Source organism: Protopterus annectens, chromosome 13.part0, assembly GCF_019279795.1.
Source record: "Protopterus annectens isolate FY-2018-M chromosome 13.part0, PAN1.0, whole genome shotgun sequence".
Taxonomy (NCBI): Eukaryota; Metazoa; Chordata; order Ceratodontiformes; family Protopteridae; genus Protopterus; species Protopterus annectens.
In genome coordinates, this window is record NC_056747.1 from 228,219,714 (window position 1) to 228,243,570 (window position 23,857).

General features: G+C 36.9%; 1 protein-coding gene across 1 annotated transcript in view; it reads right to left on the reverse strand.

The window, feature by feature from the left end:
* Positions 1-15,145: 15,145 nt before the first annotated feature.
* Positions 15,146-23,857, reverse strand: part of LOC122787878 (granzyme-like protein 1) — a 176,156-nt gene continuing 167,444 nt past the window's right edge. The window contains exon 5 of the mRNA XM_044054795.1: positions 15,146-15,355. Coding sequence (XP_043910730.1) covers positions 15,212-15,355 — 144 coding nt within the window. The 3' untranslated portion in view covers positions 15,146-15,211. The remainder of the gene's footprint in view (positions 15,356-23,857) is intronic.

The following is a 23,857-nucleotide window of genomic DNA, read 5'->3' on the forward strand; positions in this document are numbered from 1 at the left end:
AAGATTTCATTAAACAATCTGGTTAAAAACTCCACTGCCATTTCACCTAAACACCTCCATGCTTCCACAGGTATGTCATCTGGGCCAACAGCCTTTCCATTCTTCATTCTCTTCATAGCTATCCTTACTTCCTCCTTGCTAATCCATTGTACTTCATGATTCACTATCCCTACATCATCCAACCTTCTCTCCCTCTCATTCTCTTCATTCATCAACCCCTCAAAGTACTCTTTCCATCTCCTCAACACACTCTCCTCGCTTGTATGTTCCCCTCATTATTCTTTATCACCTTTACCTGCTGCACATCTTTCCTAGCTCAGTCCCTCTGTCTAGCCAATTGGTACAGGTCCTTTTCTCCCTCCTTAGTGTCCAACCTTTCATACAACTCTTCATATGCCTTATCCTTAGCCTTCGCCACCTCTCTCTCTGCCATGCACCTCATCTCCTTATACTCCTGTCTACTTTCTTCATCTTTCTGACAATCCCACTTCTTCTTTGCCACCCTCTTTGTCTGTATACTCTCCTGTACTTCCTCATTTCACCACCATGTCTCCTTGTCATCCTTCCTCTGTCCAGATGTGATACCAGGCACCTTTCTAGCCGACTCCCTTACTAGCTCTGCTGTAGTTACCCAGCTATTTGGTAATTCTTCACTGCCATCCAGTGCCTGTCTTAACACATCCCTGAACTCCACCTCACAATTACTCTTTTTCAATTTCCACCATTTGATCCTTGGTGCTGCCCTCACACTCCTCCTCCTCTTCTTGATCACCAACGTCATCCTATTCTTTGTTTTTGTTTTACGGCTTTCATGTTTTCAATGACTCTTTTAATGATTATTTTAGTTATATATGTTTAATTTTGTATATGGGTAGGAACTGTACACAGTTGATGTAGTTCTATGTTTGACATTTGCAGTAGCATTAACTTTGTAATAAACTCATGAATTTGCTAGTTGTTAGGCTAAATGTGTACTCATGATTACGAGCACATGATATAATGTAGCATTCTGCTAGTTGTTTTTAATCTGAGGAAGTCCCACAATTTTAAACGCTTCATTTTAAATAAATAAACTATTTTCTGTTTCCTTTAAACTGTGTTGACGAGCATCAGTGGTTGAGACGCAGCCTTCAGTTTTTACGTGCTTCCACAGTAGAAGAACATGTTAGACTGTTAAAAAAAGGTCCTCAAAACACTACAACAAGCAGGATTTAAAATAAAAAAGTGAAAAATTACAAATGATGTCACAAGAGGTAAAGTTTTTAGGTACTGTCATTTGACCATCAGGTAGATTTCCATGCCTGCAATGAATACATTTTACAGATTGAAACACCTCTTTCCATATCAGACTCCCATAAATTCATGGGCATTATGAACTATAATAGGGAATTTATAGAGAACTATGCTGCAATGGCAGCACCTCCTATATAAAATGTTACAGGATCAGAAGAATGCTAGGGGCTCTCATGAAGAATGAAAGCTAAAATGGCACAGGCAACAGAACTTGTATCACCTACAAATAAGCTGCCATTTGTGTCACAGGCAGCTGTAGGAAAAAGACATTTCAGTAGTACTATTACAGGAATGGCCACATGGGGAGATATCTGAATGGAAAAAAATATTGCGTCCAGTTACTTTCTGTAGCAGAAAAATAATGCCTGTAGAAATGGGTCATCATCCCTGCATTCAACAACTATTTGCCATTTACTGGGGAATCAAACAGAATATCTGACAGTGTTTTGCAGTATTATTGTACAGATGCCACATCATGCAGTAAAAGCATTAATAGAAAATTGTAAAATGAATAAAATCATGGATGGAATTGGTCAGGTAGTTTTTTCCAAATGGATGGCCTTAGTCATCATGTAAATGGTAACCATAGAGACAGGGGATTTTATCTTTCAAGCTAGATAGGCTATGAAGGTAAATGAGGTAAGCATAACTGTTTGAAAAAAATAATGTCCCCAGACATTCAATTTCTTTCAGTGGACTTTGGTCATTTCAAACCCTCCATTTTTGTAGATAGAACTAGGTTCTGGGACAAAGAAAATATTGGACAGGGGTTTTGTTTGTACCTGAAGACCCATAGTTAGGAAAACCAGAGCTGGTCAGATTGCCAGGATACATGTCAACACAGTGGGAGAATTAGAAGCAGTTTTGTACATTTTAAAATATTATAATCCAGTTAATATATTTTCTGACAGTGCTTGCATAGTAAATTCCCTGAGGTTACAGATGGCTACTTGGGTCAGAAGAAGGTTTGTTGATAGTGCGGGTAAAACCTTGAGACATGCTGAAATACTAAAACAAATTTATAAGGTAATCACAACTGCAAATGCACAGGGGCAGTACAGAATTTTAAAAGTAAAAGCACATAAAAACCCACCTCAGACACGTGTACCTTTTCAGTTAGCACGACAGCTAGTAAAACTGAATCATCAGGTGTTAGGACACATCAGCACAGATAAACTGTGGAAGGTGGTAAAGGAAGAATATTGGAATCCAAATTTAAAAAAGATATGCAAGCTCGTATCAGATGGATGTTTAATCTGTTTACAAGTTAATGCTAAAAGTAAAAAAACAGTTGCATAGGGTTCAACCAGCTGATGGACCCTGGTATGTAGTTCAAATTGATTATCATGGACCATTACCTCCATCAAAAGGGAGGAACAGGTATCTGTTGGTAGTAGTGGATGTATTGTCAAAATGGATAGAAGCAATTCCTACCAAACCATGACAGCAAAAGCCACAATGAAAGCCTTATGGAAAAAACTTTTCTTTTTTTCTTCTCTAAACATCTTTATTAAATTTTCACATACGACAAAACAATCTTACATTTATATAAATGAAAAAACATGCACAATGATATCCCTTTAGTTGCAAACAGTTTACATCGTAGACACCATTGAAACAACTGTAGTTGCAAACATTATACATCACTTATAAATCATTCAGTCATTGTTAAACATTATATGGCTCATTCAAATCCTGCCTCTTAAACCTCATTCCTGCTCTGCACATATTGTTCCCACAATTCCCAGTTTTTTCCTATGTAGTTTGCTCCTTCCCTTTTCTAAAGATCCCAATTCCTGTTGTTTTACCTCTGTTACTGTATTCACTACTTCTAGTAAAGTTGGTCTAGACGTTGATTTCCATTTTCTAGTAATTGACTTTTTGGCAGCCACTATAATAATTAGACTCAGCAAGGCTTCACTATATGTAGGCAATTCAAATTCTGTAGCATAAGTCAAAAAATATTCTCCCCAATCAGTACAATCCTCCCACCCAGCATCTCCGACAGAGCAGTCTGCAGGGAATCCCTAAAGTCTGCCAGCTCACTACACTCCCAAAAAATATGTTACCAGCTACCTCTTTCTTGTCTGTCACACCTATAACATTTGCGATCGACCTGAGGAAAAATTCTTTGGAGTCTACTTGTATAAAAATGCCTATGTAAACATTTTCAGGCAAGGATCCTACATCTTATGGAAAAACCTTTTCTGCCACTGTGGATGGCCTAGAGCCATATAGTCTGGCAATGGGCTACAGTTTATTAGTCAGTTTATCAAGCAAATTTGTAATTTGCTAGGAATACAGCAGAGATTTCATGTGCCATATCATCCATGGCATAGTAAAAAGAATGAACAGAACTCTTGAGGAAATATTAAAAAAGGCCTGTCTAGAAAAGGGAAATTCATGGGTACAACATCTCCCGGGCATTTTAATGGGCATTAGGGAAGCACCTAATAGGAAAACAAGAATACCACCCTTTGAAGTACTGACACGATGGAAAATGCCTGCACTACTGCCATTCAATCCAGACACACCAAGTGCTAGGCTGATGTTAGAAATAGGGAGTACCAGCAATGGCTGAAACAGCTTTTAGAAGTTTGTGATGGTATAGCTAGAGAACAAGCTTTCCATCTATGGAAAAAGGTTCCAAATTTACTGCCAGAAGAAAATCTTCACCATGGAACAAAAGTTCTTGTAAAAACATTTCAGATAGAAGTTCTATGTGACTGCAAATAGCAGGGGCCTTCTGAAGTAATGGAGTAACTAGGACTCTTGGTATATAAGATCAAGAGTGACAAAAGAAACAAGACAATGTTTGTTTGTAGAAATCAGTTAAGGGTTGTAAAATAAATTGGCAACAAATAAGTTGACAACCCTAAAACATCATAATTGTATTTTACTTTAATTTTTTATAGATGCTTTTTCAGTTGAAATTAGCAACATGAAAATGAATGGAGTACATCTTTTTGGAATACCAAAATATAATCAGTTGCAGACTAATAAACCAAATACTGACCAAAATGCTAGTAAATGTAATGTAAATAATTCTTGCTTTAAACTTAAAATTTGTAAGTTAATGATGAGACCAGTATATTTGTTGTTTATTGTGATTTTCTGTTGAAGTGGTTTACACCATCCACACATCACTCCTATAAAAAAGAAAGTAAGAATGTAAGGAAAAATGAACAGGATTGGTTACCAACATTTAACACATTCCTGGCAGGACAATGTTGGTATGCACAAGTCATAAATATCTATAATTGTTGGGTATGTAGTTTAATACCCAAAACCGCAAGTGTAATGCCTTTAAAACTAGTTTCATTAAATGCATCTGATAGTTGGCAAGCATTAATAAATGAAACAGGAGAACTAATTGTCAATAAGCAACTATCAGCTATGGTTCTGTGGTTCATTGTTTTTGAGAGAGTGGCACAACGCAAGTAGGAAACAGTAACTGCAATTTAACAGCTGCATTTGCAAAACTCCATGAAAGAAATACCAGAGTTTGGTGTTTTCAGTACTAATTTTCCCATTCTCATACCATCTAAAGTCAGCTGTTAAGTGAAACGCAGGTAATAAACTTCTCAAAATGAAACAAAAATGAGTGCAAAAATAATGTAACGTTGGAAAAATAAAACATCTGTAAACTTTATGATTGTACACAATGACACACCTAGTATGGGCAGGGCAAATGGTACCATAATAAATAGCAATGCTGCTTTGGCAGATGGATTATATTACATGTGTGAAAAATATGCCTACAAATTATTACTGCAAGGATGAAGTGGAACTTGCTACATGGGATTAGTAATATCAGAAATGCATCATGTAAAAGAACTACCAAAAGGAAACATTACAAATGCTAGAAAAAGTAGGAAGGCCCAAGAGTTAATAAAAAAATGTGGTAGAAGAGTTAGATGAGTCATGGCTCTATCATCAAAACCTTGATTATCTAAAACTAAAAAATATGGATTTAGGAGATAATGTAAATTCAAGAGCAAGTATATTTCCATGTTATGGAGTAGCCAAAGACATTTGGGAGTTAGTTATCCAAACTAGCTGAAGTATTGGCAAATGCCACCTTCAGTGTAATTTCTGACATTACTGTTGATATGACAGCTGTAAGAACTATGATTCTACAAAGCAGAATGGCGTTAGATTGTATACTAGCTTCCCAATGTGGTACCTATGCTTTAATTGGAGAAGAATGCCGTACATTTATCCCGGATGAATCTATTAAAACACATCTAGAAGTTATTGCACAGGAATCACAGCAGAAAAACCTGGAATACTGATTGGAGTTATTGGATAAGTAGTCTTTTCATGGGGTGGAGAGAAAATTATCTTTTTAATTGCTGTTGTTATCATTATGCTTGATTGCATATTACTTGTATATATTAAACTTTGCTTAACAAAGCTTACTGGGTTGGCTGCTGAGTGTTTTGCTTAACAAAGTTTGTTGGCTTGGCTGCTGAGTCAGTAAATGTTACTATGAGAGAGCAAATTTTTTTCTTAATTGATGCATAAAATCATGCAATATGTTCTAAAACTTCTCTAATTAATACAAAAAGAGGGAGCTGTTAGAATATGTTTAAAGGGATAATTAAGTTATAACTAAAGTTTGTTTAAATATGGGAATAGAGCTTAGCACAGTAAAATTGGCATCCATAGTGTGTGATGAAACCCTGACTAAGATAAGTGGGGATTTGAAAAACAAGGAACATCTGTTAATGGACATGCTTCCTCACAGTATCAGCTGAAATTCTGAGAAGCAAATATTGCATGCTTCCTCACAAAATCAGCAGGAAAGTCTGAAAAATAGACATTACATGCTTGCTCACAGATGCTTCCTTATAGAATCAGCAAAAACCACCAGAAGGTAAACAGGATCTAAAATGCATGACAATAACTATTTAAAAGGACTGTAAATTGAATATTTTTTGGGTAATTGTAGGAACTTGGCTCTGAGGTAAATGGAGAATCATCATCTGTATCTATAACAAAAAGCAAACCTTGCACATTAAAAAACTATAAGCTGTGACATGCGGTACGTGCCATTTGTTTTATGACTAACTGCACTTGTCTAAAAATGAAAATAAGGCCATTTAAACTTATCAGAGGGAGGAAGTCCTTCTCAGGGACTATAGAGTGGATGTTTTGAACCCTTTGTTTGAGAGTTTGCTAGACAGCGTTGCCGTCTTTGAACGGAAACTTATTTATCAAAAAAAGGCCAAGCTTTTACATGACATTAATGATTTCAGGACAGGCCATGTATTTATGTGGCCACGTACTGGACAAGGTGTGGATGGGCATAGAAATGTTAATCATTCGGCCCAGGTTATCAGGATGAGTGAGACTGTAGCTCCTGACCAACGCTTGGCAGAGTCAGTAGGCCCTGCCTCAAGCAACACTCATAATCATTTGCATTTAAATGATGCTATTGTCAATACATTTATATCTAGTGATGTTATTGGAATTAATCCAAATTCCAGTGCAGATAAAAGCTGCCAGATTAAGGATTGTGGTGCAGTACAAGTGTCTGTACAATCTGCTCCATTACCCAGTGTTGAAAGTATTGGTGATGTCCGTCTAGAGGTGCCACCCACGAGTAGTTTATACCCGCATGTTATTGTTGATAATAACCATGGTGTTGGTAAATCAGAGAGGGTCGTTCGACCCAAGTGGTGAGGTACTGTTTTGACTGATGTTGATTCACTTAATGTTTTGACGAGTGGGAATGTGGATGATCTCCATTTTCCTCTACCTGTTCAGTCAGAAAGAGGGGGAGGACAGCCAAGATCAGCAAGCAGAGGATGCCAGAAACGCAAACTTTTTGGTGAACATAACCAGTCCCAAACTCTGAAAAAGATGTGGGGGAGGGCCCCGACTCATTAATATTGAATATTTCTTCATATGCGCTTTCCTTAGATGAGAGACGGGTTGTCTTTAAACGTTTGAGTTTTATTCCCACCTGTAGGAGTAAGCTCTCTGATACTATATTAGATCTATGGGTGTTCTGTAGAAATATCATGTTATGTTTAATTTATGGAGACGTGAACCATGGATCTCCTTTAGGTAGAAGAGTTAATGGTCCATCTGGCCTCAGGAAACTAAGTAGTTATGTTCCCAACATTCACCCCCTTGTTGAGGCATGTTGGAATTTAACCAAAGATGAAGTGTTTAGCTTTAATGACACTCGTGATAATCATCATATATATTATAAGAATAATTTGTCTCATGCTGAAAGGGGAGCCCTTAGAGACCTGCAGTACAATAAGCATATAGTAATTCAACCAGCGGACAAGGGTGGCCTCATTGTGGTCATGGACAGGTCACATTATGAGCAGTCCATGAGTTCAATGCTGAGTGATGGCAGTGTCTATGAGAGAATTACTATTGATGATGTTTATAAAGTGATGTCTTTGGTCAGTCAGTGCATATTATATGTTTTTTCTACTCATCTTGTTACAGAGGATGTTTTCTCATTTTTGAGGGTGGTCATTCCTTTGATTCCACTCATACAGGGCCTCCTAAAGATACATAAACACCCCACCAATCCATCAATGAGACCTATAGTAGGAGGTGGTGGTTGGGTCACAGAACCACTCTCTTTACACGTTGGGAAGGTTTTAAGACCTGTTATTAATTTGAACCCAATGGTCCTTAGGGATTCAAAACAATTATTATTAGATCTTTATCAGTGTATTTCTTCCATCGGTGATGTTGAGAATGTTATATTTGTTACCTATGATATTTTAAGACCTGTTATTAATTTGAACCCAGTGGTCCTTAGGGATTCAAAACAATTATTATTAGATCTTTATCAGTGTATTTCTTCCATCGGTGATGTTGAGAATGTTATATTTGTTACCTTTGATATACAATCTTTGTTTACCATGATTCCTAATGGGTTGGGTATCCAGTTTGTACATGAATATCTTTTGTTACATAGTGAGTACACCCCAGCACAGGTAGATCTTACCTGTTATTTCCTAGAGATGGTGCTTGAAAATAATGTTTTCACTTTAAATGGTGAGATGTACCTTCAGAAACATGGTGTATCTATGGGCACCTCTTGTGCCAATAACTACGCCAATATGTTCTTAGCACACTGGGAGAACAATAGTTTGTTCCCTACTCAAGGTTTTAGGGGGCATGTGCTGTTCTATTGATGTTTTGTCGATGAATTGTTTCTGTTGTGAAGAGGCCCTGTTGATAGATTGATTGCCTTTCATGAAATGATGAATAATTTGATTGACTGTCTGAAGTTCATCTTTACCTGGTCATTTCGCGTGCTGAGTTTTTGGACCTATTCATTGCGAAATTACCTGGTAATATAATTAATACTGGAGTCTATCGTAAGACCTGTCATAGAAATGCTTTCTTGTTTAGATCTAGCATGCACCCTGACTATATTTTCTGTAATTTGATTAGAGGTCAGGGGATAAGGGCCTCTAGGTTGAACCCTACTACATCTGGCTTCCTGAAGGAGATAGTTTGGAATATAAATTGTTGGCATGAGGGTATACTTCATCTGAGATAGGTAGGCAATGGTCAGATTTAGATAATTTGAGACTGACAACAGTGAGTCCATACTTTGGACCTACCTTAGGTCCCTGTGTTGGCAGGGTGACAGGCCTTAATACTACGGAGGTCAAAGTTCCTTTGTTTTACACTAGTGATCATAGAGATATCACTAGGTTGTTTAGTCAGTTTTGGGCCATTTTGCAAGTGGATGATGACATTCGCAGGATTGTAGGTGATAAACCTACTTTTCAGTTTAGGAATTGTAAAAATTTGAAGAGACTTTAGTGCTACGATAAAGAATCAAAGTAATATGTCTTCAAATTCTGGTCTTACTTTACCTTGTGGTAACTGTAGTTTTTGTGCCTATATTAATACTGCCGAATCTTTCTTTCATCCTGATTTGTACAAGGAATTTATTTTCCATGCTTCTGCAGATTGTATGACCCCCCATGTGATATATTTGGCAGAATGTACCATCTGCTGCTCCTTTTATGTTGGTAAAACTAATAGGGTACTTCGTGATAGGATGAGGGAGCATCTGTATCACATTAGGAAGGGTTCTCTGCATAATGCACTTTCTAAGCACGTCCTATACTTTGGAATGTCCCATACCTTTAATTTTAGACTTATCGAGACCATTAGCCCAAGCATTAGGGGAGGTGATGTGTGCACACATACAGAGCTTAGAGAGGCCGAATGAAAGGGCCTCCATTAAGCCTGTTTTGAAGAAAAGGAGGCTATATAAGTGAACAGACATTTTTCTGTACTGCACCCATCTTTCATGCATTTTTAGTTTATTTGTTTACCTAGATATATGTATATATTTATATTTATTCCTCATATACATATATATCTTTATGTACAATTTTGTACATCTTTTTATTTTATATGTATATTTATTTAGATATATATATATTTTTCTATTTATATATAAGTTGTCACCATGTATAGAGGTTAACATGCTTTCCTGCATACATCCTAATGCATCTCATTATTTTGTTTCATTTCTTTTTTCTTTCCTTCCTGTTTTTATTTGTATTTCTAATATTATTTTTATGTTAGGTTTTTCTGGGTCTTTGGTATATACTATGTTATACACTTTTTTATTTTTTATGTTTTTTATGTGATTTATACCCCTTTAAGTTTTTTATTTAATTGTATAATTAATTGTTTGATTAATGCTTTTTAATCATTGGTTGTTATTTGATTTATGTTGGGTTTAAATGGTGGTTGTGTTAGTAGTTGTTTTATGGTCTGATGAAGCTGTGTAGTGAAAGCGCTTACCTCTTGTCGACTACAATAAAGGAGATTACATATTTTTATACACATTTGGAGTTCTTGTGTTTGCAATTTGAACTGCAATTTGAACTGCCTTATTTCGTGAGTCTTCGTGAGTCTTCGTATGGATTTTTGGAACTTGTACATGCCTGGCTCCATCCGTTGTTAGTTATTACTTTATTGGATTATTTTATTTTTACTTAGCAACGGAGGACTTACCACCCGGATTCCACTATTTCATTTTTACTTTTATCAAGATCCTTGCCATTTTACAGCTTGTTGCCTGTTGGCAAGGTAGCTAGAAAACCGTTGAACTGATGGAGATGCTAGACCTAGAGTGGAACATTGATTGAGAAGTTTACTGTGAGAGACCATGTCAAAGTATTTTGATAAATCTAGAAATACTGCAGATACAAGTTTATAAGAGTTGGTAACTTTATTGACGGTGTCTATAAATTATACTAATGCAGTAGAGATGCTGTAGTCTGGCTGAAATCCATGTTGGATGCTGGAGAGTAGCTTATTTTGTAAGAGGTAGTGGAGAAATTGTTGATGAATACATCTTTCAAGGATTTTAGAGAGGGGAGACAGGATGGCTATGGGATGGAAATGTGCAATATCAATGGAATAATTTCTTTATGCATGGGGGTAATGTGTGCCATTTTCCCCAAGGTGGGGACACAGTATTCTGTTATTGATCTATTAATAAGAATACTGATTGGATATGCTATTGCATCTGCAGCTAGATTTTAGTATTCTGGGGGAAGGTTGTTAGCTGAGGAGGAACAAAGTTTTAGTTTACATAAAAGGTTTTCTTATGAGAGTTATAGATACTGGTTAAAAGGTAAAGTGGGTGTAACTGCCTGCATGTGTCCTGGACAGGTTGTAGACAGGAGAGTTTTGTGAAGGAAATTTGGTAGGATCTAAGGTACAGAAAGTTGGCTGTGTGGAAGGAGGTATGTTGGGTGAGTTTGAGGTTAAGTTGACTATGCATTCTATGAAGTATTTATTAAAATAGGTATCTGTTTGAAGAGGGGAACTGGGTGTAGGCTGGGATTCTTTTTTGTACCTGGGCTGATGAGAGAGGATATGGAGGACCAGATTTTTAAGTTTGTTTTTATGGCTATGTTGTAGGTGATTATAATAAGACTTTTATCTTTATTCATTTAATAATAATTGTTGCAGTGCCAGCAAACCTAGATAGATTGTTGATACTGCACTATACTTTAAGGGTGGATGGGTGTGCTGCCTTTCTGAGTGTGTCCTCCTTCGGAAGAGAAGCCTAGTAATTGTTGAATCTGTTCTCGGTTATTCAGGCATTTCCTATTGCAGTTTTACCAGCTTACTATTTTTTTTTGTAATTAATGTAACATAAGCAATTTATTATTCAAGGGTAGCATGCACTGAATTTGTAGATTAAATACTGAAATGTAAAATTGTTTGCCAGCACCAACCTTTTCATTAGTTACAGATCTCTTTAATGTGGAATTATTCATATGATATTTACTTCTGCACATTGCGTATATTGACTTTTATTGGTGGATTGTAATGACAGAAGTCTGAGTGACATTTTATGAATGAAATGCTCTGAAATAGGTAGTTTTGTCATTATTGGTTCATACATTTTATTTCATTAATGGAAACATTTTTAAAGCTAGAAAGTTAAAGCACACTAACAAGCGGTATCTATGCATGGTCCTAAAAATTTGTGCAAGGGTCCTATAGTTTGAAAACAGCCCAAAGGTAAACTTAATCCACCACTGGCTGATGCATTTTCTTTGAATGTGCTGTTTTTAAGGGCAGAGCTAAATCTGTTTTCATTTTGAGACTGTGTTGTTTTGTTTAGCAAATGGGTCTGTGGCTGTACTAGAATATTTGAAATAAAAGTTTTAAATTAAATCTAAATATCTTTAATTATTGTAGAAGTAAATAAGAAAAATAGTGTGCACACTGAGAGGTTTGATGGTGTTTATAGTAACTGTAGAGAAATAGCCAAGTAATGAGACAGTGGAATAGCTGTGATGGGGTGGGGCTACTGCCAGGTGGGCTGCTGTAGTAGGGCCTAATCCATTATTCTGCCTAGGCCCCATTTCACCATGATATGGTTTTGCTTAGACCCTTCTTTACCACTGCCTGCATTTGACTGTTGCAACCAGTTGTGTATGCTTTGGGCTGACTATCTCATTGGGGATGATTTTGAAATCACTGATTCTACCCCAGTGTCCCTTCCTTACTATGAGGAAGTCTGGCTGAGCTGCATGTTGGCCTCTCTTGTATGTGATCTTGTTGTTGTCTCTCCTGCTGAAATGTGTGTTGGCTACCATCAAGCCATTTGGCAGACAGAGGTCGAGAATGGCCTCTCCTTAATTCTTATTGCGACACCCATGAGGACCCTGGCAGTCCTCATATCCTGTTCTGTTTGTTTCAATATGTGCATTTATATCCCCCATAATCAACACCAATTTGTTTTGTCCTGTTTTATCTAATAGGTCCAGCAACTGCTGCATAATTGCTCTTTTCCTTTGCTATAACAGCCGTGCTGTGGGCCATAGGCTGAGATTATGAATACTGCTTTATCCTTGTACCAGTGTCTGATTGCCATGAGTCTGCCGCTAATTCTGATTTCATCTCTCACTGTCTTCTGAAGCTTCTCTCTCAGCACAATTCCCATATGATTTCTAGTTAGTTTTCACATAAATATCTACTATTTAAGGGCTAAAGAAATTTGAAGTGCTCACTCTGCAACCTCATTTAAAAATAAATGAATAACCCATAACTTCACGATCACGTTGGCTCTAATCATTGTCTTTCTAAATGCATTCGGTCAAAACATAATTAGAGGCCCTTAGAAAAACAAACCACATTATAATGATTTGTAGTAATGGCTTTATTTGCAGTTACAACATTCATAATATCAGCAAAGTTTATATCGACACATACTTCATAGTGTTAAGTTTGACTCCAAACACCGGAATATTTCACAGCATAAGCATTTATTGTTGATTTCTTAGCAGACCATCAGTTCTATGAAGAAACAGTACTCTACTCAGTTCTACTACAGTCACAGTGCAGACTTTCAGCCACCATAGTACAGACTCCTTTTGCCTCTTCCAGATCAATCCGACCATATTAATTCAAGAGGATAAATTTGCTGAAAGTTTCCTCTGACACTACTTTTATATCACAGGCACTTCAGAAGCCCCAGGTTCTACTCCATTTCACAAACTTTCTTTCAACAGCTAAAAACCAGCTTTCTCACCTCCATCCAGAGCTTGTCCATATAGGAAGCTCCACCTACAAAAAGATGGGAGATCTAGAAGCAATGATACAGGAGGGAAAGGTGGAAGTTCTGGCATCACAGAAACATGGGCAAGTGAGAAGAGGAACTCTGACATAAAGGTGCTGTGCAATAGGTTACTGGCAAAATGCGGAGTGGAGAGGGTGGAAAAAATGATCAATGTAAAGGACTGCATCAAATGTGAGGTGAAGGTACATCATTAAAGAAGGGATGAAGGAGGTATGCCTTTCTGATCTGACCTGTCATGCCAGTTAAGGTAAATAAAGTAGGGAACACTGCTAGTGGAGCTACACAGTGTTGTCTCCCATGAAGACAGTAAGTAAAGAGGATAAAAGACTTAGAAAGAGAATAAGAAAGTAAAACATAGGAGGAAAGATATACTCTCTGAAGAACTGAATCTACCAGAACCAAACTAGGAAATCCTGAGGATGTGTGGCGTTAACTGTGGTCTTGGAAAATAATCAGTTCATACCTCTACTGTGAGGCTATACCAGAAAGGACTGGATTCTGGACATTGTTGATAATACGTCAGATTGGATCTGGGATGTCCACATGAAGGTGGTGCTAGCCATCTGTGATCAAACCATTTTATTGTTTTAGAGTGGGGGGAAGGCTAATGAGAAGGGCAGTAAACCAAAACTAAGGCTAATGGAGTGGGACATCAGAAAAGAGTAAATTATGCTAAGCCTGGAGAAAGTAGAAATGAGTTTGAAAACCGGATGCAAACTGAGGTGGTGAACAATAACTTATAATGAGTCAAGGATAGTAGAGGATACTCCGGTATCCAGACCAGGAAATAGTTAAAAACAAAAAGGTACAAAGAGTAGAAGTTATGTATTGTTATGTAAGAATGTGAGGCTATTGGTTAGAGTGAAAAAGGGAGCATGGAAGAGATGAAAGGGAAAATATGAATTAAATGATTGGTCAAGTGCACCTTTATTTATATTTACCCCTGTGATACTAATCTACCTTGATATAAATCTTACATACCATTCTAGCTGCACTTCCCAGCTGATGCTAATTGGCGCAGTTCTGCAGTTGTGAGATTTGTACCCCCCAGCAGAGACATTAAGACTTTGACCCTTCAGAGTTCCATCTTTCAGCTGGTCTATGCCCACCAACATTTACGATAGTTTATAAAGCTGAGGGTCATTGTTGATGCAGTCAAGTAAAATCCTTTCTGCTTGGGTTGTGAAACTTTGGAACTTCTACATCACAGTTATTAGGTGGAGAATCCTCATTCCATGAAGTATAAAGTGTTGCTTTACTGTTATTTAGAGATAAGTCTAAAGTGCTATAAAATTGTTATTCAATGGAAATTGTGCAACACAATGAACTTTTGAAGAATGGTCATTACATGAAACAGATTGTCAGGCATCATATGACTGCCTGTTTAAATACTGAAACAGCAGCACAGCTTGTTAAACAGTAGACCATTTTATAAAGATGCAAGGGGATCCTTTGGGATCTGTTGCTACTATGTTTCTCATGTTCACTATTTTATTCTAATAGTGAGACTTTAAACCACATTCTGATTTAAATCTTAGGCTAGTACAGATTAAAGCCACAGCAGTATACCATCAATGAATATGACTATTTTTTTAAGATTTAATTCTACCTGGTGGTTTACAGCTAAACCTTCAAGAAATGTACAGTTGCTGTTAATTTTGCATTTAGTATTAATACTGTTAAACTATAGGCACTATTATTCCTACCATAAGCAAAAAAAAAAAAAAAAAGCCTGGAAGAGAAAAAAGCTGGGAGCATAGTAATATATTATACAGAGTGGCTGACAAGGAAATTCATAAGCAGGCTTCAGTTTTTGGTTCCTTTCATGATGTTGTTGAACCATGACTGGAAAGATGAAATTCGCGTGTAAACTCCAGGTGGGTACTTGTGGCCAAAAGATACGATTCCTTCTGCAACACCATTGCAGACCAGTGGTCCACCAGAGTCGCCCTATTTTACAAGACAGAAAAATACACCATTTGAGTAATAAAAGCAGGAACATGCAAACAGGTTTTTAAAAGTTTAAATATTAGACAAACAATAATCATTATAACAGCATTCAGAAAAAACTACCTTACCACAATGGAAAATAATTTATTTTCAGAAAATATTTATGCATATTTGATTCCAGATAAAAGTTTGCTTTCAACATATTTTAGTATGTAATATAGTACTTTAAAACAAACATAAAAAATGTATGCTCTATAACAAAATATACACTATGGAATAGGATGTAGGACACAACAAGTTGTATACCAGATAAAGCTTTAAACTGAAGGCCTACAAAAGGTGATAATTATATATAAAAATCACACAAGTCTGATGGTATGCATCCCAGAATACTAAAGGAGTCAGAATATTTAGCATGTCTGTAATAATGACTCATAAATCCTTTAAAATATGTATGCATGTAATGGTCAGAATATATATCCAGTATGAGACTCCTGCTTCACAAAATTCCTTTGGTTATTCAGTGTGTTCCCGGTAATGGTGTTTAAACTCTGTAACAAGGCAGAAACATGTGTCCAAGAAGACATACTGCAAACATATTGGAAACTAAACTTGTATGCAGCTTGACTTTCACTGATTCTCCAATATATTCTTTTTCCTTCATATCTAAAGATTCTACTTCTAACTCCCTTCTTCCAGTTCTACACTGTTGCACTTCTTCACTAACCAAGTTCCAAGGCAGCTGCTATGTTTCAAAACTTTCATAAAAAAAAAATCAGGTGTGTGCCAATTGTCATTTTCTATATATGCCTTGAACTGAACTAAAATGCTTGCTGTTTCATTTAATTGTATTCCCAAATGTGAGTGTTGTATATCAATATTTACAGAGTTATTTTGAATGCACTGATTCTGTACATTTTTGATATAACATGCATCTCTATGGAATTATGCAATTTTGGAACTTTTCTCCAGTAGCCTTCACTAAAAACGGGTCATGATCAGTCAGACTTTCCTGGTTAACAAAATTAACTCAATAAAACCATTTAATAAATAAAAGGTTCTTCCTCTTACAGTACTTTCTGCCTTGCAATGTAGCTGTGTCCTGCTCACCAGTCATGTTTCTCCCACACATTCCAACAAAGCTTCATAACTTAGGACACCCTGAATGGCCATCAAAAATGGAGGGTGTCAGTTTGACAGAGGCATCCTGTCACAGGCTGTCAGGTATGTGCATTGTTTTCATTGTCATTCTTTTTGATGATGTAATAGTGTACATGAGCAGCATGTTTTGCAGAAGCTGCAATCTCTTCCATGCACAATGTTCTCATATCTAGGCAACCACCTAGCATCTAGTAAGTTGCAGCCTGTAGCATCTTGGTTCTTGACCTGCTGAAGGAAGCACCAGACCATCACATGTCCAATACTGCCAACTGCTTTGCTGAGTTCATTCCCATTATCTGACTCTTATTCTCCAAACTGACATTACTTACCTGAAGGGAGATGAGGTACAGAGTACCTTGGGTCTTCTGTTGATGGTTGTTTTACTAATGGCCAAGTTTGAAGAAGATGATGTTGCAACTTGTGATTCAGAAATGGATAAGCTGTAACTTGACTGGAATTTTGTATAGAAAATCATTAACTGTGCTTGTTGTAATGCTTATTTTCTCTGTGACTGCATGACTTTTGGGTTCATATATATGGGTCTGCTTCATAGGATTGAAATTCAAGAGCATCAAACCTCAAAGACCAGAGGATCAAAGTTCTGAAATATTGAACCTACAAAAAAAAATCTAAAAAGTGAAAACCTATTTCACATATTTGCATGGGGGCAAGCCCCCCTGCACTCACCCACATGGGGGGGGGTTGTGCCCCCCCCCCTGCTACTTAAATATACCAACTATTATTAGATTGCACTGCATTGAAGAGAATGGTATGGCAATCTCATTCACAAGGTTTGATATTTCACAGCTTATATTAGAATTTTGATCCGTTGAAGGGGATATAGATATATATATATATATATATATATATATATATATATATATATATATATATATATATATATATATATATAAAATATGTATAAACTAAAAGGGTGTAGGGGGGCAGTGTTCCCTATGTGGCGGTTGCAGGGGGCTTTTTTTTTTCCAGGTGAAGCTACAGCCAAACATGTTCATCTGCTCTTAGCTTTTGTTTCTTGAGAGCAACTCCAGGTATCACAGGAATATCTGCAGGCTATGTATTTACTCCAAGAAAGAAACTTTCTCGATGTACTTCTAGATGAAAAGGTTCCAGATCAATAATTATACATCCTACATTATCTATTAAAGTTAAGTAATCAGCATCTGATTATAGTACAAATGGATGAAATATCAAAATGTCAAATCATATAAGATTGACAAGCAATATGAACATTCAATTTAATGAACAACAAAAACACTGAATATGCAAGGGATTGCAGAGTGAAAACAATTTTCTTTTGAAATATATAAACCATAACCCAGCTATAACTTTCAGATCTATTTTGTCAGAATAATGTTAGTGTTACAGAAAGATTTTTTTCTAAGCGTTAGTTTAGGGGGCAGTGTTAGGGTTATGGGTAGCATGTATTGCTAAGTTTGTGTAGGGGTCTTTGTGCACCAGGCCACCTTAGCAGTGTGTGCTAACCCTAACCCTTCCTTAGAAAACACACTTTCCATGACATTTCCATTACACCAGACCATTTAGACACCCACTATATACAAATGCATGCATGCACACAGCACAAAATATATTTCCTTACCTAGTTATTACTCTTACCCTAACCCACCAGCACTCACTCACACACATGCACACAAACTAAATCTTATTTAATTTCCCCTACTTTCCCTTATTCTAAACCTAACACACAAATACACACTCATGCTCACTTCTTTCGGCAAAACAGACATTCACTAAACTAAACATTAACGCAGGCAGACCTGCAGTCCCCTTTATCAAACAAATGAATGCTGGATTAAATGAAGCCCCCCCCAGTATTTATATTTATATCGTGTCAGCAAGTTAGACAAGACTAAGCACAGATCTTTTATTGTAGGGATGATGGTGCTTAATCTTGTTTCTGGAGTTCACCCATCTAAATGTTTCTTAGTGTGTCACATTGATGTTAAGTTGCAGACATCTCAGCAAAAAAAAAAAACCTTGATAATCTCTTGTGGATCATTTCCCATTTCTGCTTGGTATTGCATTTTTTTATATTACGTTACATTTTGTTATACTTAACTATCTTATACTTAGATCTGATTGAATTTGGGTCAAAGTTTCATAGTTTAGGTATGCTGCATGAGTATATACTTTGTCCCATACTTCTTGGGGGTTTTAAGCAGATTTTTCTCTTGAAGGGGCAGAGAATTATTTTGCAGGTAGTAATAAAGTACATAAAGTACTTAGGAGATAAATAGATAGATAGAGGGGTTATTTAGTTTTTTACGATTTAGAAGTTGTTGAGTATGGGCTATTTATGGGAGTTCTAACCAGTTGAAAGCACATAATGCAGAGGAATGATGATGAACTTTATGACAGGTTAACTGTAAATCTATCTGACATATTGTAGGATTGCTCCAGTTTTAATTTAAGAGAGATCTGAATGTTAGTCAAAATAGGTGAGCCGTAGAGAAGATAGGGTAAAAGATAAGAGTTGTTCTATATAGCAGACCTAGCTTTTGATGATTTTTTAAATAGTTTTTTGTATTTGAAGACCAAAATTTAAATTGTCATCTGTGGTGACTCCTGGCAATTTGGTATGGGTAAGTACTTCAATAGCTGTATTGTTTAGAGAGGTAATGTGGAAGTTATTTTTAGCATTGGCATGGGACTTAGTAAAACTAGAAGTAGTTCAGTCTTTTTGGGATCGAGTAAAAGTTGGTTTTGATGTAGCCATAGTTCAATTGAGTTGAAGGCATCTTGTGATGTGGCTTATAGTTGTATTGTGTAGTCAGATGAACAGATGTTATTTGAGCTATCTGCATACTGAATAAGACAAGTATGCAGATAACTCAGGCTGAGAGGAGGTACATAAGTTATTCATGGAAATCTTAAAGAGCAGTAGATCAAGAATAGAGCCTTGAACACTTATTTTAGCTAGGATAAAAGGAGGCAGTGAGAGGAGAGAGCCATTTTGACAGATTGATATCTTTCAGACAGATAGCTAGAGAGCCATAGAAGAGTTGTTTTGGAAAAGCCTTGAGAGGACATTTGAGTCAAAAGTTTTTCATGTAACGCTGTCAAAGCTTTAGAGAAAACTAGAAAAACAGAACAGATTATCTTTCCTTCGTTAGCAGCCTTATTAATGGTGTCAGAAAAGTTGAGGATAGCTGTAGTGGTTCTATGGCCATATTGTATTGAGGTTTGGAGGTCATTTTGTAACCGGTATTGAAGGAGTTGTTTATGAATATACACTTTTCCAGGATTTTAAAAGGGGGGTGGGGGCTAGGATGGCAATTGACCTATAGCTATAGATTTCAGAATAGTTGCCTCCTTTATGGAGGGGAATAATAATGCTTTTTTCCAAAGAGGAGGGCCATGGGAGTCTTGTGTAGATTGGTTGTTAAGAATTAATACTAGGCATGCAATAGAGTCTGCAGAGAGCTTAAGGTACTCAGCAAGGAGACCATCATCAGAAGAACAGGGTTTCTCTTTCTTTAGTAACTGCTTAACATATGACATTGTGACAGGTTGGAGATTAAAGGCAGGATTTTCAAGGTTAGTAGAGTTTTGTGATTGATTAAATGATTGAGGAGCACTGCAGGTAGTAGAGCAGTGATGGCAAACCTATGACACACATGTCAAAGATGACATACACTAATATGTTTTGGGTGACATTTCAGCAATCACCAGCACCTGAGTTACCAAAGACACTGTTTTTGCATTAATTACTTATGTGAAGTACATTGGATTATTTTGGGTTTGGTATTTCAAAAGCCCCTGGCACAAAAGGTTCACCATCACTGTAGTAGAGGCTATGATGTTGATGAAGAAAGTGTTAAATTTGGTAGCTGTTTCTGAGGGGGATAAGTCCCAGATAGGGATTTAGTGAGGAAGGAGAGCCAGGTTGAAGAATTTTCTTAATTGAGCATATAATGTCTCTGGATTTTTTTGTGATTATAATCTGGGTCTATGTATTTTATTTGTCTATGTAAATTTGCTTTTTGGTGAAGTTATGCAACTCTTTGTATAGTTGTAAGGTTTGAGGGGTTTTATCTTTGTGCCATTGTTTCCAAGATTTGTCATCTTTTTGAAATGAGAATTCTAGTTGAATAAGTAAACCAGGGATTTGAGTAGTTTTTACTTTTATAGCCAGTCACTGTTAATATCACGCAAGATTATGGTTTCAGTAATAACATTTATCGGTATCAAGCAAGGAATTTCATATTACCTGATGGTATGCAGAGGGCAACTAGGAATAGTTTAACATTGAGAAGAGAGATTACAAGTTCTGCATTTTGGAAGGGTTGTATTCTAGTTTTGAGGGGTGAGAAAGACCGTTATTGTATACAATCACAACACCTGTAACTTTTTTGTAATCTGTCACATTGAGTTATATTGTAACCAGAAGACACAATTTCAGAATCCTTTATATATAATTATAGGGTGATGTGTGTAATAAAAGGTTTTGGTGTACTAAGTTTTGGGTCAGTATTCTGAAAGGAAGAGTAACATTGAAGGACTTCCTGAAAAAGATGTGAATACTGTAAATGAGGAAAATGAGAATAAAAGGTTAGTCTGTCATGTTATAGCAATAGAAAATAGTAAATTAAATAAGGAGTAATAGAGAAGAGTAAGTGTGAAGGGAAGGTAACATAAGAGTATAAAGCATTTGGGTGAATGGTATTGGATAATAAGGTAGCATGGATTGGTTAAGTTAGTAGGAGGAAGGGATAGGAATGAGGAAGGGGAGGGGTATGTATAGTACTAATTTAGATAACGAGGGGTGGGTTGGAATTTGGAGGTAGGCTAGGAGACCATAGTGAGCCTGAGTGTAGCAAAGGTGAAACAGAGCAGGTTGGAATTCTTCACAGATAGAGGTAATAGCCCAAGAAAAACAATCTGTGAAACTGGAAATGAGGAGGTTTAAACAGCAATGTGAGTGCTTTTGCTAATATACTCTGAGTAACTTAAATGGCCAGAGAAGCAGATAGTTTTAAGAAGTTGCTCATGGGTCAGAAGGACATACATTAAAGTCAGAACAAGCAGATTTTGGATATGAAAGCCATGCATATCAACATATAATAGATTTAAAAAGCCTGAAGAGAGTTAACATGTCAAGTGTCCTTTTCCTTTAGCACTGATTGCAGGCTCAGTGGTACAGGTGGTTTTAGCAGTCAGTACACCAAATGCTTCCTCTCGGCCTGGTTTGCAAGTAAAAAATCTAATTCTGTTTTGCCTATTAACTATAATGGAAATTGTGTATTAAATCTTGTAAGTGACTCTACCAATCCTACTTTTGATATTATGTTACAGACTTTTGAAAACAAGTTAAACAAGTTGTGTAATCTACAGATGGACAATGCGTCTATATTATTTATTTATGTATTTACATTTGTTGACTGGGAGAGTCCGACTGGACGTAGGTCCATTTTCAGCAGAGGCCAGGGGAGAAAAGCTCCACAGTTAAAATATTACAGACAGTAGTTACATTGGATTTACATAGCAAATCCATAGCAATTAACAATTTGATCAACATATCAATTAAAAATTACAAACATAGTTACAGATGAACATAGCACATCCGTAGACAACTAGAATATTTGTCATCTGTGAAGTACATAACAGACATTAACAATTGTTACAGTAAGAAGTTCCTGCTGTATAATAAGTAGTTAGGCCTATGAGCATCCAAGCTTGCTATAGTCAAGGTAGTTAGTGGGATGGAAAGAGAGGTAGTGGGTGGATGGGCTGGGTGATATTAGAGGGGGAGTTACAAGGGCATAGCCAGAATGTTTTTAGATGTGCTTTTAGTAAAGTTTTGAAGTGGGTGCATGATGGTACAGAGGTAATTGTGGGTGGGAGGGAGTTCCATAATTTGGCTATGGAGCAGGGGAATAGCGCTTCGCCAGCAGAGTTATTGGCTCTAATTATCTGTAAGTGATTTTTGTTGCTGGATCTTAGTGATCTGGTGGTGCGATAGGGTTGGAGTAGATTCTGGAGGGATGGGACTTTTATGGATGGTTTACTAGTTTGTGGGTGAGTGCAAGTTGATAGCACTGAAGGAGATGAGGGAGTTCTAGCCAGCCCAGTTCAGCAAGTGAGAGACAGTGGTGACTACAGTAGGATGCCCCTGTGGCGAATTTGGCAATTTTGTTGTAGCAGGTCTCCAGCTTGTTTAGATTGCATTGCCTTAGGTTGGTATATATATTGGAGAGGCATAAAGTAGGGTAGAGATACGGTGGGAATTTGCTAATGAAATTTTTGCTGCTTTGGTGAGAAGTTGCTTATTTCTGTATAACGCTCCTAGTTTTTTGTGGACTTTTTTATGGTCATGGATATGTGAATGTCAAATTTTAGTTTGCCTATTTCCACTCCTAGCAATTTGGTGTGTTCTGTTGGGTGTATAGTGGTGTTGTTTTTTGCTGTGAATTTAAAGTGAGAGTTGTTTTGAGTATGTTTGGTGGGTTGGAAGATGAGTGGTTTAGTTTAGTTTTGTTTGGGTTGAGTATTAATTGGGCATCGGATAACCAAGTTTCAACAGTGGAAAAGGCTTCCTGTGTGACTTTTTGCAGTTTGGGTAGGGAATGGGCTGAGCAGATGATGGTTGAGTCATCTTCATATTGTATGAGTTTGCCATGTTTGGTGGCGGATGCTAGATTATTGGTGAAAATAGAGAAGAGTAGGGGTCCAAGGATGGATCCTTGGGGAACCCCTATAGAGACAGGTCTGACAGGTAACTCTGAAACCAGTTGGTGACTGAGAGAAGGATAGGTTATTGAGAACAGAGATGAGATGTTTGTGTGGGACCATGTCGAATATTTTAGTCAAATCTAGGAAAGTTGCAGAGGAGAGATGGCCATTGTTTTCATGCTGAAGGATAGTGTTAGTAAAAGAGAGTAAGGCAGTGTTGGTGCTGTGGTTTGGTCAGAAACCATGTTGAGTATTGGAAAGGATATTAGCTAATCGAATGTTTAGGTTAGCGAATACCTAAACATGTGTCTGGTAATATTGAAAAATTTAAACAGCGAATAGCCAGTTTAACATAGATAATGGATTCCCTTGGTCACACACCCCCTTAACTAAATATACCAACTCCAAGATCGCTCTACAGTGGGGAAATGGGCAAAATATGCATAACGGCCAAGGGAATTCTTTCACTGCATTAAATTGGCCATTCACGTTTTTTTGCTTTTGCTATTACCAGATTGAGATTTAGGTATTAGCTAACCTAAACGTTCGATCAGGTAATAGGAACCCTGGACAATGAATATTTTACAGAGGGCATGAAATTGCAGATTGTACTCCAAGGATTGTTAT